Source organism: Saccoglossus kowalevskii, chromosome 18 (genome assembly GCF_978046115.1).
Source record: "Saccoglossus kowalevskii chromosome 18, keSacKowa6.1, whole genome shotgun sequence".
Lineage (NCBI taxonomy): Eukaryota > Metazoa > Hemichordata > Enteropneusta > Harrimaniidae > Saccoglossus > Saccoglossus kowalevskii.
In genome coordinates, this window is record NC_140658.1 from 29,855,835 (window position 1) to 29,874,058 (window position 18,224).

General features: G+C 35.4%; 1 protein-coding gene across 1 annotated transcript; it reads left to right on the top strand.

The window, feature by feature from the left end:
• The first annotated feature begins 4,935 nt into the window (after positions 1-4,935).
• Positions 4,936-16,055, top strand: LOC100368947 (inositol monophosphatase 3-like). Its single transcript, XM_002737528.3, has 5 exons — positions 4,936-5,413; positions 7,527-7,689; positions 12,710-12,805; positions 13,804-13,971; positions 15,207-16,055. Exons 1-5 carry the CDS (start codon positions 4,994-4,996, stop codon positions 15,464-15,466), a joined length of 1,107 nt encoding a protein of 368 aa, XP_002737574.1. The 5' UTR covers positions 4,936-4,993; the 3' UTR covers positions 15,467-16,055.
• Positions 16,056-18,224: the final 2,169 nt, after the last annotated feature.

Below are 18,224 nucleotides of genomic sequence, written 5' to 3' on the forward strand. Positions count from 1 at the left end.
GACTTCACTGACCCCAATAGTGAAGACTTGTAATGGTGTAGCATGTGCACAGAATGGTCGTTGTCACTGGGGTGGGCTGGCTGATGAGTGATGGGGAGCACATTGACTATTACAATTAACAAAAAATAGACACTGGGTTGGGATTCTCTGTGCAGATTAAATTGTCAGATTGCAATATGGGCCTGGTGAATGTCGAAAAAAAAAGTGGGTCGATTGCCCTGTTATAAATTTCCATAATATACCGGTAGATCAACAGTATATTCAGACCAGATGCCAACGTGACATTAAATGTAATTGTAATAAAGTTAATATTATTATTAATTGTTCCATTTTCCGACGTTGGCGGGCGTTGTAAATACCACAATGTGTATGTGTCATTGCTGGAAGAATTGCGCTATATTAACACATTGGACATTTCGTGTTTGGTTTGCAGTGAAAAACCACATATCTTAAAATAATATTGACGTAATAATCATATTAATATAACGTAAAGGTGCCAATAATGCATACACGAAAAAATGCAGTAGGCGCCAAATGTAAATTATTTTCGTTTTTTCCTTCTTTATTATGACGAGGCGGACATGTTTCATGCATGATGATTGATGGCTTTGATTTGAACTCGCTACATTCTTCGATTGGGTACTTTGGTATAGCATCTCGAAAGGGACAAAACAAGATGATGAACTGAATACGTACATGTAAACTCGTGTTTCCAGTATTTCAGTGAAACATGTATCTGGGCATGTCTTGTTAAAGGGCGCCCTCCACAATAAATAACACCAATGAATAACAAACCAAACAGGCAAAATTTGTTCGAATCAAAATGAATTACACCCGGGGGGTACTCTAAGCATGGATGTACGTCCATGCTCTAAGTCAGATCTGGTACCCATGCTGAAGTATAGCTTTTCAAAAAAGCCTCTAAACACGTACTTATTTTTGTGAAATTATACCCCTTTTCAAGTTCAGAAACTGAATGACAAATACCCTATATACATACTAAAATCATACTGTTTCCAAGTTGAGGTAAAATGAATTCATTAGATTCCTTTTTTCACACTTGATATTCTAAGTTACCGAACGCATTTTCCGATGATTTTGTCACGATTTTTTCTTCCGTTTTTTGTTTGTTTATTGCAGGGTAAAATGTTAGGTGACAGCCCGAGAAATATTCCTTTTTTGTAGATACGTTGTATCTCCAAGATAAAATATTCGACTCTAAACACGGCACATGTGTATACGCGTCAAATACTAAATAGCACCCCTTTTACGCATTTTTTACTTCAGCTTGCTTACCATATTTTATTCAGGGACCACCCCCCCACACACACACACTGTATCACTATTTTGTCTCATTTGCATATTTTTGCAGTCAATACCAATATAATTGAGCAAACATGTAACTATGTAATGCAATATTGTACGTACCAAGCTAGTTGTGTGAGGTTTTTTAGTTCCTGATAAATCATAATGGGTCCATCAACTTACAATGTAATAAAATATAGAAAATAACTTGTTCTCGGTCATAATGCATCTTTTGACATTTTTAAAAGATGTCAAAAAACTGACTTATTTATGGTATAATGAACTAAACCTCAGACAACCTGAGATTAAACACACTGTAAAAAGATACATGAATGAAATTTAAACATTTTAAGTCCATTAATTGCAAAATATTCCAAGCTTGTATGCTCCGGTTGGTTGCATAAGATGAAAACAATATCGACCACCACCACCTCGTGACGTTGTGGTATATTAATGTAACAAAAGCACTTCGTCGTTAGAGGGCGCGACTTGGAAAACTGTAACCACGGTTACTAATTAGTAACCATGCTGTAACTGGTCACATATCCTGTTGTCTAATCATAGACCTTAGAAAAAGAGGTCTATTGTCTGACATACGCCATCAGAGAGCGAAGCCGACTATCACGCATTTTTTCTTGTTGGCGTCTAGGATAATTTTGATGGAAATAATAAACCCGGGTAGTTGTAGTGCTTTACTACCTCAACTGCTGTTCTCTTGTAAGTCCTCAAAACTCCTACGTTGGGGAACACTACATTTTTAGCTTTTATTTAAATTTACTGCCATGCCTCAATGATCGCAAAATTGCTAATATTTAACATGCACGTCGGGCACATCAGAACATCATCAGCATGCAATAAAATACCCATATTTGTGAAAAACTGAATTTTAAACGCGATTCATGGCAATATAAATCACCATATCATTCGCTATATATAATTAATTCACCCCATGGCACCACGCAATAATTCGAGATGTAAGAAGACGCCAAAGTATTTATATAAAAGTTCAACATTTTACATATAATCATGATTGTCACGAAAAAAGTTTGTTAACCACGAATTAGCAATACTGAAATTTCAAAAAAAGACAGTGACTAAAAAGCATGGTGACTCGGAACAAGAATATTGCATTGTGTGATCTGATATGAAAAGGGTGAATTGTTTTAGACAAGAACGAATGAAAATTTAGAGCAGATTTTTATGTCAAGGATGCCATAACTCACATTCACAACAACATGGATAGAACAGGAAAGCTGGTAAACGTGGCTCGAAGGACGTCATAGTGTCGGATATCGTTGCTGCCGAGATTGTATTATAAACTATAAAACACTTAGTAATACAATAATAATTTTACACAATAACGTAACAAGACGTGTTGTAACGCCACGTTGTAGAAAAACGCGAAAACATTATTTCCTGTACAAAGGCCCCGGATGACAACATGTCGGCTTTCCTTGTGACTATAATTAAATTCCATTCTGTTAAAAATGCGTCTCGATTCAACTATTACTGCAACAGTAAACATTGACAGACATGCGTGACCTTTCACCTTCAATGCGTGTCTTGCCACAGGTGTTGCACTGGTCGCGATTCAAATGTGTGACGTCATGTTCGACGGTAAATTATTTTCCCAGCAGATCACATAACGGTCGACTGTTTTTAGTTCAGTTGTGAGCGCACTTACGATTTGGAAAACTTGTCAAAAATTAAATATTGTACAATGGGTAAGTCATCTTGATATTCATGTTAGCAGTTTGACTGGATTGAAAGTGTTCAATGTGATGCGAAATTCTACAAATTATCGTGACAGTCAGCTTGGCCATACAAGAACGATATCACGTCAATCTGTTGCATAGTATGCTGTGATTGTGCTGAATCAAGAATATCTACGCTTTATACTTGCGTGAATGGGATTAACGGTCAAAACAATCGGTTTTGAACATCTGTACTCATCAGTCAATTCTTTCGATTTTTTTAAGCTCTATCGTGACGATTTTGCACAGTTAACGTGGTTGGTTCAGATTATGCACAGTATCAACGTAGTTATTAAATCAAATTACGCGTGCCTTCACTGATGTATAGTTACTAGTTTACGTTCTGCTTTTCGTATTCTAGTTGAGGATAAATCACTATGTACTAGTACTTAGTATATCAATGACCAATGCAGACTGCATTGCCTTTGTGTCACATTTTCACGGTTTTCCTATAATGTCTCACCCCATTACATTTGTTTTAAAGAGTCAAATTCGTCGCGAAGAGTTCTGTTCGATATGAGTCCCTTGCGACGTATGCAACGCGCTTTCTGGTAGACGTGGCGACCAATAATCATGTAAGACCTGCCCCTTATATTACTACGTCATGGTATTCAAAAAAACGTCATGTCCGTCACATGCATCGTGGTCATGATATTTGTTCGAATACAGATGGTACTCTATGCCAGCAAATCCGCATCATTATTCAAATGTTATGCGGTAACACCCGGACAAGTGTTATTTTTGACATGTGTTACAGAAAAACCAACCCATTGAACCACACTTGCATGACAATGGTATAAGCTTTAGGCAGAGTGACGGGGAAATAGTTAAAGTGGAAGCCTACTGACTCATAAATTGAGATGAGAAGTTGGACATAAATCGCATGATAATGTTCATAGGTTTATTATGTACAATCGTGGCGCTATATTTCCATAGCAACATGAAATAACACTACATTTTGGTGTGAGTATTTTTTAATGGCCTAATATTTTTTTCTTCTTCAAAAACAGCTGTTTTAGATCTGTTAAAAAATGTGCAATACTCGCGATACCAGTCTAAAATTTGAGATATGTCATATTGAATTTATCTACCAAACTGAAAGGAATCAATGGTGAGACTCATATATTGACAACTATTGGCCACAATTCACCAAAAAAACATCATTTTCTCAAGAAATAGAAACTACTAGTATCATGTTTTCCAAAAAAGAAAAACTCCAAGGTGCCTTATTTAAACGGGAAACCTCTAAACCCGCTTAGTTCGTGTTCCGCAGTTTCTTTGGAAGTAACCGTGGCACAATCACCCCAATATGAATGACAAATGTGTCATTTCTTAGTCGTGTTCTTGTTTATGTTACAAGCGTGACTGTGACCGTGGTATAGTAGCTACTTGAACACCCACACACTCCACCCCATGACGGTGTTCATCGCCCGGGGTGTTTATCTGCCGTACCAACCAATCATAGTTACAAGCTTAAATATACCCAGTAATATTTGAAAATGTTCTGAATATTACTTCAAAATTTAAATATTTACTTACGTCAAAAATACTGCCTAATAAATATACATTATAAATCCCACTTCCGGCATTGACTTATCCCGACCCCTCCCCCATAATGGGAGGCTAAATATGTTTCCATGGTCGTAATTAATTGCGTATAAATCGATGTAGGTACTTCAGGGTATATGATAAATATATTTTTTCGCAGCAAATTGTTATTTTATTCACTGTCTGTTCAAATTTAAAGTGAATATATTTCCTAAAAAAGCTTCGATTAAATCATGTTCGATGTAACAGGAGTTCAATAAAAAAAATATTGTAATTTTAAATCAAAACATTTATGAATATTTAGTGTTTTATTTGCATTCGAAAGCGAGGGGCGTGTGCAAAAAGAGTTGGCATTTCATCATAGACGAATCTGGTACTATTAAAGGATGGCTCCGAAACACTCGAACGGACAGACTACAAGTAACACGATGTTCGAAAGAAAGATGGCGCAGGTACGTCTGTCTCCTGTGGGGATTGCAGTTATTTTAGTGTTTTTACTCGCCGGCGTGCTTTATATTCACCGAAAAGTGAGTGCTAACAGATCAGTGGACAGTACAGATGCAAAATATGATAGTGCAGAAGGTACCGTGCCACAAAGTATAAATTTACGGGAGCTTTTGTCTACGGCGATCGTGGTAGCTCGGCGAGGTGGGGACATAGTCAAAGAAATTCGGTTGGCGAATACACTCGACGAGAAAAGTAAAGGTGAAACAAGGGAAGGAGCAAACAATCCAGTGACTGAAGGTGATATGAAATCACATATTGCTATGTATTATGGGCTAAAAAAAGCATTTCCGAATCTTAAGGTACGTATTTGTTGAATAATTTTGAACAATACTGTATTTATTGACACAACACTGACTTTGGAAAGTACAGCAGTAAGGTCACTAAAACTACAAGACAATAAAACATTCATACAAGTTGCAAGATTATAGTCAGTAGTACCAGTACCGTGTTGTAATTGCATGTTATGCGATCATACTAACTGCAATGTGCCGTAATTTATACTCGAGTTGTGGAAGTCGTGGCACTAAGTTAACTTTGTCATTTCTGTTTTTTTTCGAATATTGAACCGGTAAATTGTATTTTTATTTTCGCTCGTGTGGAAATTTATAGTAGCCATTGCTACTAGTATGTGTGGATTTTACAAGTAAACTATGAATGAAACTGTGTGTCAGCTGTTTTTGTTGGTGCCATCTGTGATGACGTTGTTTGGTGTACTGTCATTTTGAAATTAAAGTTCTTTAATTGTTATAACAGATTTATTTTCATCTATGATGAGTTTTATTCTACTTGTTGCTGAGTTTTCCTGTTATCTATTTTCCTGTAGTTGATATGTCTATATTGTTATGTTCGTATGTGACCGTGTTCACCCGTGTTCACTACCTAGTACATGTTTGCTCATTGCCACGTGGAAAGTACATATAATAGTAATACAAACTGATTTGACGTAGTGCGACTTAACATCTATTGTTAGCATACATAGTGAATTCATCAAAAATCTGTTGCCACGAATACTGTAATTAACAGCTGACACACAGCTCAGTTTAATGTGTGGGCCTGAATAAACTGTACATGTATTTATTCAAGGATGCAGATCTTCTCTGTGGAGAGTATTTATTGGATTCAAAATTAATTAAATTTTTTTCAGTTCTTCAATCGCAAGTAGCAGTGTTAACACTTACTTGTTCAATACACAAATGTTTATCAAAGATTTGGCTGAATGAATATATTCATAAAACTAGTTAGTTCAGTCACAGTTACTAGAAGAAGTTCTTCTAGTAAATGTGGTTCAGTGAAAAATGCTCGAAAATGCATGTTTTTTCTAGTTTCTTTGGTTCAGTTAGCAATGATAATAGTAAATTGTGCAATGAACTAATCCCTGTTTTAAAAACTGTTCAACATCACACTTTAAGAGTCAGTAAAACTGGCATGACACCAGTGTGGTGGCTTGAGAGAAGTTATGCTCTATTTGGGTTTATATGTTTGTAAAGTTAAATCATGATGGTTAAATCAACACATGCATCTCATCACCAGACTCATCTAAAAATCTCTTGAACTCTGCTAGTCAATTTGACCCATTGTCTATTGTCAACTGTAGTTAACCACATCACGATTGTTTTTGTCTGGACCTGAAGTATCCAAAATGCAGAAAATACACTGTATGGATAATATATATGATGTTTCTTTTCTGAAAATTATTTATCTGAATTTATAATCTGCATTCAACTGTATTTGTACTTTGTCTGTCTGAAAAGGGTTATTGTACATTGTGGGCCAGTCCAAAGTCAGTATTTGTAAAACTACAAAACTCAAAATTTGTGTTGGTGGTGGGTTAACAAATGATTAACAAAAATACTTTGTGTTATGTTAGTTTATGTATAAGATGGCATCTTTTGACTTAAACACAGTTAGCCCAGTCTATATAAAAAAAATAATTTAAATACATGTAATCTTCCTTGTTGTGTACAAATTTCTATTATGCCATTTTCTCCTGAATTACTTAACCTTTATCTTTTGATTTTGTAGTTTTATCATTCCTTGTCAGGTTGTATTTTTTATGTCTTAGTTTTAGTTTTTGAGGCCGTACTGCTCTGCCTTTCTGTGTCAGTGTTGTGTCAATGACAGTATTGCACTGTCATCTACCGGGTATATATTGATACCGGTATATTACTAAGCAGTCAGTGCATGGCATGTATATGTATGTGTAATGATTTAAACAGTTATCTTGCCATGCTTTTCACAAGTTGTCATTTCTCACCCTATGTATTTTTTAAATAGGTTATATTATTCTTAGTATTTTTACAATACTAAATAATATAAAACTATACAATGCCATGGAGGTGTGCTTACAATTGCCATGGAACATTTGGTTGGTACCTATCCAATCCAGTCTCTTTGTATTTGCAATGTTTATAGGTTATATCAGAAGAGCATGACAGTGGAGTTGACACCACTGGTGTTGAGACACCCAATAAAGAATTACCAGAAGTTTCTAATGCAATAGGAACTGATGACTATGTACCAATAGAAAAGATTGCAGTGTGGATTGATCCACTTGATGCCACCCAGGAATATACAGGTAAGGAAATTGATACAAGTGGTTGAAATCAAAAATAATACTGATACTTTGTGTTTATGATGCTCTCCCTCACAAGACTGAATAAAACTTCACATTATTTGTGGGTACACTGATAAACATCTGCTGCAGAGATAAATTTATTACGTGTAACAAAAAAGGAATTCACACAAAAGATGTCTAATACCATTACAAAAATTAAATATGATAGAATCTGGTACTATAAATCTGTAGGGCGTTCTGGCACCCCCCCCCCCCCAATTTAGTTTTTTTAGTCGGCACTCTATACTCCCCGCCCCCATCCCAAATTATATCATTCATATTCTTACTTATAAATTATTAACATTGTTCTCATTAGCAGTTACCAAATTGGCTGGCTTCTTTCTGGTTTTTAGTCCCCATTCAGGTGCAGTCCGAAAACTGGGGCTTATGAAATGATCTCTATGTGTCCGTGCGTCCAGACCTACATCTTAGACATGCTTGGAAAGATTACATTCAATTTCACACATACATCATACATGATATTATACATATGCACATCAATTTGTTTCACAACCTGATTCAAGATAGCTGAATGGCGCCTATTTTTTTTACTGAAATCATTGAAATTAAGCTTTTCTGGCATTCTGGAACTGAATCTCAGCCGTTTACAGATGAATTATTTCCAAACTTGCTACATGCATTAGACATTATTTGTCCTTGATGCACGTCATTTTGTTTTTCAGATCGAATTCAAAATGGCTATTTTGTTTTAAGGTAGCGAGAAGGTTTTGTGACGTTTTTAAATAAAACATTCTCTGTCTGTTGTCTCGTTCAGAACAGTAATTTAGGTTATATATATCAAAAGACTAAGTATAGAGGTGCAAGTTCGCACAAACTGGACAGACATTGTTTACATAATTATCACGTGACATTAAAAATGGCGAACCTTGTAAAAATGACTAAGTCCGCGATTGCGAGAGCACACTGCGGAATTTCCTGGTGAAATTTACGTCATGCATTGTCCGTAATCAAGTCCATTGAAATGCGTCTCAGATAATCAAAAGACCTATTATTCCGATTTCTATGCAGGTTTGTTTTTTTGTCCCCAAATTATTTCATACTTGGCACCTTTAACAGACTATTATTCTGTGACAAAGCATTTTTTTTAAAAACCCAGACATATTTCGCACCATCATTATCTTTTGAACGATAACTGCGAGTTTGAATGTCCTAGTCCGAACGCACTTGATTTGGCGGCGGTCCCAATGAGTCGTACTCGATCAAAACTTCAACTCGAGAAAAACCCAAAAAACTGTTTTGGTTAATAAAACACTGTAGATTTGCTGCATTATTATAAATATACACTAAAAATGGCCAAACATATTAACCACTGATATCATAGACCTCATAAAGAGTGTCAGATAATGAATAATTTCAAGCTCGAGCGTGAAAAATGAAGAAAACTGCTGGCATTTGAGTCCGTACTCCAGGAACGTTCGGGTTTTCCCATTGTTATGCAAACGAACAACGATGGATAATCCTCTGACAAACAATACTGTCCCACTGTACACGCTGACAGTTTACAAACAAGCTAATCCTTCAAGTGTCTCTGATAAGACATCTAATAAAACGGTTTTCATGGTGAAACAAAATGGCCGATGTTTGAAAAAAAATTGCTGTGTCAGAGTGCGACACTGAGTGGCAGATTTTTCTTTGCCTCGTCTGTCAACGCTTTCTTTCTTTTCTTGGCCATTGCGTTAGAAAAAAAATGTATTAGTAAAATAGAATATTGTCTTGGAAAATAAAACGATTTAAAAGAAAGTTGTGCAAAGTTACAGTACTCCTTTCGCACAACCTCCCGCCCGCTTCCGCTTTCCAATCACCTTTTTCTCTCGCTTTTGCGACCGCTTGTTGAATTCGACCGGACAATTTCCGCTTTATTTTCGACCGCGCAAACCCCGAAATATCACCGCCCACCTGCTCGCTCGCGCGCATTTAAAATTCGGACTAACAGAATAATTTCCGAGGTTCACATTGTCTTATAATTGTCTTTCTGGTTTTTACAGATGTTGAACAGCTGACAAAAGTTCAAATACTTTTTGTTTTAACTATATATAATTATATGCACGCAATCTGACCTCGATTTGGCTTGGACTGAATATTTTATTTTAAACAATACTCTGACGTGAAATACAAAATGTATTTCAACACAAGTACGACATGGTTGTCTGGGGTTTCTTTCCTGATTGTTGATTCTTCGCAATGTGTTTTGTATAATTATTGTTGTTTTCCCCCGATGCTGAAGGACCGTAAAGCTAAATGGCAGTTACATGCATGGGCTGAGTGAAAGAAAATATTTCTAAGCCTAAAATAAAACCTAATATTACACCTCTTTGTGTATTTGTTAATTTTACATATGTTTGTCATGACAGTATGTTTGTAAATATCTAGAAAAATCTCGTCTTTCGTTGATAATTTCGATTGTTTGTTTGGAATGTCGATCCCCGTTGGTTTCTCCATACTGAGTTTAAGAAGGGCGTCGATCAACACCGCGACAATCAGCCGAGAGAAGACAAACATTGACCATAATTCATGGAGATCATGTCCGTAATTTGTGGGCTGAAACCCCAAATAATTAATCAAGTATTATTATTTTAATATATATTTTATTTTACATCGCAAAACTAAACCATGCCCAAAACAGAGCTAGAGTTGTTCGCGGTGAAACAACCGCATTGAAGACGATGCAACTTCAACTAGCCATTTCTTACCTTGAAATAAAAAAAAAATAAAATTCGAAGAGCATCGGGGAAAATATTAATAATCATCCTTATCAATCGCTTGCTTTATTTTATTCGAATCCATGAAATTCACGATTTTTTTTTACATTTGTTGGCAACTTCCGCGCTAAAAAAAGATTGAAAATGTGGGTGTTGGTTATTTTGCAAAGTCCTGTTGATAATACGGACAAATATGGTTCTGTGACCCAGGTCGTGCTCCGATCAGGTGACTCTCAGCCAATCAATGATGTTGTAACAAAGCATATTTGACGCTAATTGAAGGGTCGTCGTACAATCCAATCACCGGCGTCGATTCACATAGTTTTTTGTGCTGTGACAGGCTTCAAAATTATTCGCTGAAAAACATATATTTTGACAAACTGATGGAATTTGACCTCAGTTCAAAAAGAAAATACTAGGCTAAGATACACTAGAGTTCACGCGAATCAGTTTTCTCTGCAAGTTGTGAAATAAAGTAAACCAGAGTAGCGTCGATGATTTTCAGCCCTGAAGGACTTCCGTGTGAATCCTGAGTTTTGAATTGTTCATCGACTGGCCACCAAATAGTTATGGCTATAACTAAATTTGACACGTTTTTCTTTTAAGCCCAATAAATTATTCATACATGTCAAGCTCTGTTCGATTTTTTCAGGGCATGTGGCCGTTTTTAGTCGAAAATATTTTTTGTGGGAACACTTTTGCGGTACGTATACGGTATAGACCGAGCTCATTCAATGATCGTGACTTAATTTTAAAAATTGAATGTCAAATTTTACCAGACGTGGACCGATGTGGATTCGGTATCGTTATTTTTGGAATTAATCACTAACATTTCATCGTTTCTCTGCTCTGTCAAAAAGAGTTACCTAGGCTTTTTTTACGTAACTGTCTCATTAAAATAAAACAAAATATTACATCTAGAACAAGCACCCAAAACACGTAACAAGAGGTCCCAGTTCAGTTGCTTTCACGATACAAGTGTAATACAACTATTAGATTTGAAGTGTCGTTCAGAATGTAATAATAGTTAATACTAGTTGTATGTTCACACTTTACTATCAAAACCACCATTTCGACCACCCATGTGCCAGTTTTCAGTGTTTGGGTGAGCGGTCAATGTTTTCAATGAGCGAGCGAGCGAAAAAAAAACGCGATTAAAATGCGGTCGGTTTCCGGTCGGACAAGACCGCGTGGTCGGAAATTAAGCGATAAGCGGTCGATGTAAAAGCGGAAGGTTGGGCGAAATGAGTACTGTATGACCATGTTTTTCCGACGAAGTCTCGACTGACAATAATGCTGACAATGGACGTTAGATAAACACGCATTGTTTGCGATGGAAAGCTTATCACCCGTTATATCAGAATCGTCAACAACAGAGTATACAGATAAGATGTTATCATTTAAACCCTTTCAAAGATAAACATTATGCAAATATCCACGAAACGCCAGTTGTAGTCTTTTCTGCTAGTGTTTTAAAACACTAATTTTAGCAACGTTATTTCGCAATTTCGATCTTTTGTAAACCTGGGGTGGTGTATCAAGGTCTAAAATAACCGTTTTATCAATTTTTGAAAAATCAAGAAAAAAGTGAAAATTTCCCTTCTCGCTACCTTAATAAATGTGGTTATATAGTCTTTGACTGATTATGTTGAAATTTTATATATTGATTATACATCATTTCATAGATACATGTATACAGATGTATTCAAAATGGCTGACTGGTGGCCATTTTGTTTTAATTAATGCTGTTCCAGAGCAATATCTCTCAATATGGACAAGTACTCGTTTAATGATCAGATACAAGATGACTGAATGTCAAATGAATGTTAAAAAATCCTCATAATTTAGCATCAGCTTCTGTATCCATATTTCTGGCATGTTTATGTTCCAACTATATTACCATTAAAAAAACTATATATATATTAAGTTTGATAACTGATAGGAACTATGCCATGCATGGCTTGTTTTAGCTCGTTCTATAGTCTCATATGACAAATGTATCTTTTTTGCACCTATCCCCGGTACTATTTTACCTGCTACTCAAAAACATAATGACAACACAGTGGAGCAATATGTGTTCAACAATGATCACTGAACTGAGTCATAATGAACTGTTTTGATGTCACTACTTTCACATGTGTGTCCTCTCGCCTCATGTGTCTAATGTGAATTTCCTGTGGCACACAATGGTGTACGTTTCATTGAATCCCACCAGACTTGTTGATATTTCAGTTGGTAACCTCATTACTGTTAAATTACAGAAAATTTGGTACAGTATGTAACGACCATGGTATGCGTTGCTGTTGATGGTCAACCGGTAATGGGTGTCATACATAAACCTTTTGAAGACAAAACAGGTATTTATCTTCATTGTATTTGATTTCACTATTTTGAGCATATTTTCTGTGTTTTAAGTTGATGAATATGCCATGGAAACAATATATTGTTACTATGCAGTCAGCAAATTTTACTTATCTGTCAATAATTAATGCATTTACACTATTCCCATTTTATTGTCTGCCTAAGGCCAGAAGAAAAATTAAATTAAGCTTTTGAATACATAATTAAGGGTTTATTTGGCGTGATAAAACAGGAAACAAAACATTTTTTTTCCTACCATATGTGTAACCCTTAAAGAAAAAATACTTATTTTGACCATAAATGTGTATGTGCTGCACCATAAACAGTAGTTACAATGATGTACCGATTGGTGAAAGAGTTCCTTAAGGCCCCCACCCCTAACATAGACCCAAAATGTAATTGTATATGCTAGGGGAGGGAATTGGAGTGGCAGGACCCTAAGAAACTCTTACAAGTTTATTTTGTGAAAGTAGAGTTTGAAATGACTCAATAGCTCGTCAACTTTACAATGTAAGCATTTCTTGTTATCAATACAGTGCGGCTAGTAAAATTTGATTTTTGTTGCAAATATCATTTTTGCTACTTGAATTTCAAGTTGTAAGCAAATTATATAAAAAAAATAATAAAAAAACTTGCAAATGAGAAATTTTGTGAGTCATTTTATACCAGTGAAAATTTCACTGAGATCCCAAAGTGAAAATTAATCTGTTAATATAACATTAGTTGAATTCAGAAATAAATGAGATATACCTATAATGTATATGATGAAACCTTTATGGCTTTTACTGCCCTTAGTTGTATTGCTATTGCGCCCTAACAAAAACTTTACAATCATGGGCCACAAAGACAGCTAAAGTGCATTGTTTGACATTCAGTGGGCCATTAAGGACATTAATAGAAAGCTAGTTATTCTATAATGGCCTAAGGAAACCCCTGCTACACTGGATTTTGAATTGTTTTCCAAAGAGTTGTAACAATGTTTGTTTCATTTTAGCTTGGGCCTGGGTAGGCAAGGGAGCCAGTGGATACAAGTTGCCACCAACGAAACCCGACAGTGCTGCAAAGAATATTATTGTATCCCGCTCACATTCAGGGGATGTTGAAAAAGTTGTGAAAGAATCGTTTGGAGAACAGTCCACAGTAATCCCAGCTGGGGGTGCAGGTTAGTATAAGAAAAAAATGAATAAGGGAATGTTCATAAATGGTCATGATGGGTGGTCTGGTGAGAATCGTTTGGAAGTCAAAACTGGAGGTGCAAGTTTGTATAAGTGAAAAATGAATAAGGGAATGTTCATAAATGATCATGATGGGTGGTCTGGTGAAAGAATCGTTTGGTAATCCAAACTGGAGGTGCAAGTTTGTATAAGTGAAAAATGAATAAGGGAATGTTCATAAATGATCATGACGGGTGTCTAGTGAAAAAATCGTTTAGAAATCCAAACTGGAGGTGCAGGTTTGTATAAGTGAAAAATGAATAAGGGAATGTTCATAAATGATCATGATGGGTGTCTGGTGAAAGAATCGTTTAGAAATCCAAACTGGAGGTGCAGGTTTGTATAAGTGAAAAATGAATAAGGGAATGTTCATAAATGATCATGATGGATATCTGGAGGGTGGCTGGTGAAAGAATCCTTCGAAGCTTGATTTATGCTCCAAATGCTGGCGAGTATACAAAAATAATAAATGAAGGGAGTGTGCGTAATTGATAGTGTTTGCTGGACAATTACTATATGGTATATGTTGGAATAAATTTGGAATATTTGCTTAGTTAAAAGAGGACATAAAAAAATTGCATTTGATGTATTCATGTTCGCGGTGCATATGGGTATTGTACAATAAACAACTAGCATGTTAGCGAATCCTGTTCCTATTTCATACCACAACATTCAACCTCTTTGATGGGTTGTTGAAAACAATACAGGGTCTTTCACAGTTCACAAATTAATTATATGCCTTTCATTCAGTGACGTCACAAGGCAAGCTAAATTGCAACAAGTTTAGATTTAGTTTTTTTAGTCCATAAACCTTGGGACATATGCACATGCAGTGGTTTACTGATTCAATCAAAATGGCTGACTGGCAGCCATTTTGATTTTTGAAAATGTATCTTATGCATGCTTTTTCAGTTTTTGTTCAAAGTTGGTACATACATTGTACATTTTAGATTACATGTCCATGACAATTTGTTTTACAATCAGATCAAAGATGGGTGACTGGTGGCCATCTTGCTTTTTGACCATACTACTATATCTCCAAGGTTTATGGACCATTTTCATTCATATTTGACTAATATTTATTAAATATGCTTTTGGTGCATATTACTTATTTTTGGTATGAATAACATTTTGCCTAATACCAGTTGGGACTATGTCATTAACAATGACTTATTGTTTGCAGGTTATAAAGTATGGTCTTTATTTGATGAGATAGCTGATGCCTATGTACATGTAACATTGATCAAGAAATGGGACATCTGTGCGGGTAATGCTTTGCTAAATCATCAGAATGGAATCATGACAGACTTAGAAGGACAGAAAATAGACTACTCTGCAACTTCCGATCCTAAAAATGAATTTGGACTATTAGCCACACTACATGACCATAACACTTATCTGAAAAATTTGAGACCAGCCTATGAAGCACTCAAGAAATCATAAGATTTGTTTTATTTGTTGTTTTTACATAATGTTTAATTTAGGTTTGATTTTTACTACCTCTTTATGAAAGGAGAAAAAAATATGATCTTTAACAGCAAGGTTCAAAGGTCAACAGCTGTAATTGACGTTGAAACCATTCACAGATTGAAATTCAACAGAAACACATGTTCTTAGGGTTATAAGTGAGTCAGAGAAAAACATTTTGGCTACGCATATTATTCATGCAAGACAAAGGCATTCTTTTATTTGTTTTGTGCATCAATTTGATGATGACTCTTTCATCATTCAACTCTTCTAAGTTCTATGAATACAGGATTTTTAAATTATTACCTTGCCCGTAACATCAAAGATGGAATGGAAAGGTATATTAAGGGAAAAATTTCTGTCCGGCGTTGGCGGCGGCAGCAGCAGCAGCAGCGTCGTCGTCGTTAATAATTGTTATTGTGGTTTTTTTTTGTGAGCTATAATGTTAGCAATTTTTTGTGTTCTATTTTTTGCTTACAAGTATGTTTTACACCTACATAAGACATTGAGATAAAATAAACTCTAAACTAACAATCATGAATAAAAACAGTACAGTGGATGCATATTTCATGTGTTGAGTTTTTTTAAAAGCAAACTCCTACAAGTCTGGAATATTTTTCATCCTGATCCTGACCTAAAATGCTATAATGCAAAGAACAGTATCTGCTTCTCCTTCAAATTTCTAAATCGAGTATAAAATGCAATTAATTTTATATTCTACAATACTTGCCACCCTTGCAACTCCTTCTCTTTTAACCTTTGACTTGTTATAAATAAAATTTGTTCATTTCATTACATATTTATAAGAATACTGTATATATAATCAAGTCTATATTGGAACTACTTCTGAGATGAATCAGTTTCATATTCTACTCGCTATTGCTATCTCCACTAACGACTAGGTGCAATGCTAGTAATTTTTGAGTGGTTGTTTAATGATATTAACATGAGCATTGTTAAACCTGTTGGGATAATCAGGAATTGCTGATATCCAACTTTCACTTAGCTTCACTAATGGCGTCCTATAGTAAGCAGAAATCTGCATATGTAACAAGATATTACTAGCATCATATGTAGACATCAGTGGAGTGGTGTATAGCGAGTGGAACACTGCTTACATTGCTGAATAAACAAAATGTAATTTATTGAAGAATTTGACCAAAGGATGTTTTCAAATCCTGACTTATTTTCCCCGGGTCAGTATTTCTAGTGGGTTCCTAACAATTGTTTTATAGAGATGTTAGAAGTAATTGATTTTTTAATTCCAGTCATTGGATTTGATTTCAAATGTGCTATTTCAATTGGGGGGAATTCTTTATAGTGAAAGAATGTCACTAATCTGATTGGAAAATTCAAATCAGTTTCTCTGGGTATTCCCTAAGATTTTGATCAGAGAGGGCAATCAAGAAAGTCGTTTACTTTCACATGCAGTATTTAGGAAAGTTGAGTCATTATATACAAGAGTAGGAGGCTGCTTAGGCTATAGCTGCTTTCTAAGAACACTCTTTGGTAGCCCAAATCTTTAACGGTGAAGGACAAGGGATTATTCCCACAATGCATTGGTACACATTTTTCACAATGGGACCAGTAATAACCTGCGCATAGTCAGTCAGTAATTCATAATAGCAATAACTTAGGATGATTTAATTCAATAATTTATTCAATATTTGTGGTAATACAAAACTTTACATGTACCTGGTATATTTTTGGCAATGTATTGCAGGGTTAGTCTGCTGGGTATATTTGATATTCATTCATATTTAACACACAGATTGGACTTGATCTTGAACTTTTCCCACACTCTGCTTACTCTGTCTCAAAAATTGTATCTATCACAGTTCCAGATTAAAAATTATAAGCCATATTATACTCTTGCTTGTCTCAAAATTATCATTTAAAGCGACAGTGTCACCAGAACCATGTATGTGCATAAGAGAGGGGGGGGACGCTTCACATACAGTAATGATGACTGTTAACATTCAGTGATAGCGGACAGATTTCAGAGTTCTGTCAGTTAAGCATTTACAGGCAAGCGATTCAATTCTACCATTTATGGTAAAACTATGCAGTATAGTTGGTCATAATTAGTTTTTTCAGACAATAAAGTACTATACCCTATTTGCTCTATTACTGTAAAATCTGTATTAAAAGTCGCAGCTTCTATTAAAATGGTACAATGCAAAATAAGAGATGCGGCTTCTACTAGAGCATTTAAACATGAGAAATAGTGAATTTTTGGTTCTCAATTATTCAAAAAGAATAAGTATGACTTCTAATGCAGATTTTACAGTAGTAGTACATATACTTACATAAGCAGTCCTTCATCAAAATACTTTATCAAAATTTGAATAATCCTGTATACAATAAATGTAACTGTTGACTTGCATGTGTATTTACGATCATTTTTGTTTTGAACTGTGTGTACCGGGGTAATGTGCCAATCAGAGAACAGATACAAAAACAATAGAGCTTTAGAACATGCATAGTTTTGGTGGCATTGTCGCTGTAACTTTGTTTTTATTAACAAGGTGAATGTGTCTCTCATGGTGTTGTATATTTCATTTAGTATTCAAATAAAATCAATCTTTCGTGGGAAAACATATTGAGCAACTCGTGGTTCACTGTGTTACTGTGTTATAAGGTATGCAGCGTTAATATACAAGTATGGTGAGTTATTAACATGTGTGTGTCAATCAAAAGCATTTTTAATCAGTGGAAGCTTGCAATGGTTTGT

Coding starts and splice junctions, on each gene's coding strand:
- LOC100368947 (XM_002737528.3), top strand. CDS start 4,994: ATGGCTCCGAAACACTCGAACGGACAGACTACAAGTAACACGATGTTC. Junction 5,414..7,526: donor AAGCATTTCCGAATCTTAAG/GTACGTATTTGT, acceptor CAATGTTTATAG/GTTATATCAGAAGAGCATGA. Junction 12,806..13,803: donor ACCTTTTGAAGACAAAACAG/GTATTTATCTTC, acceptor GTTTCATTTTAG/CTTGGGCCTGGGTAGGCAAG.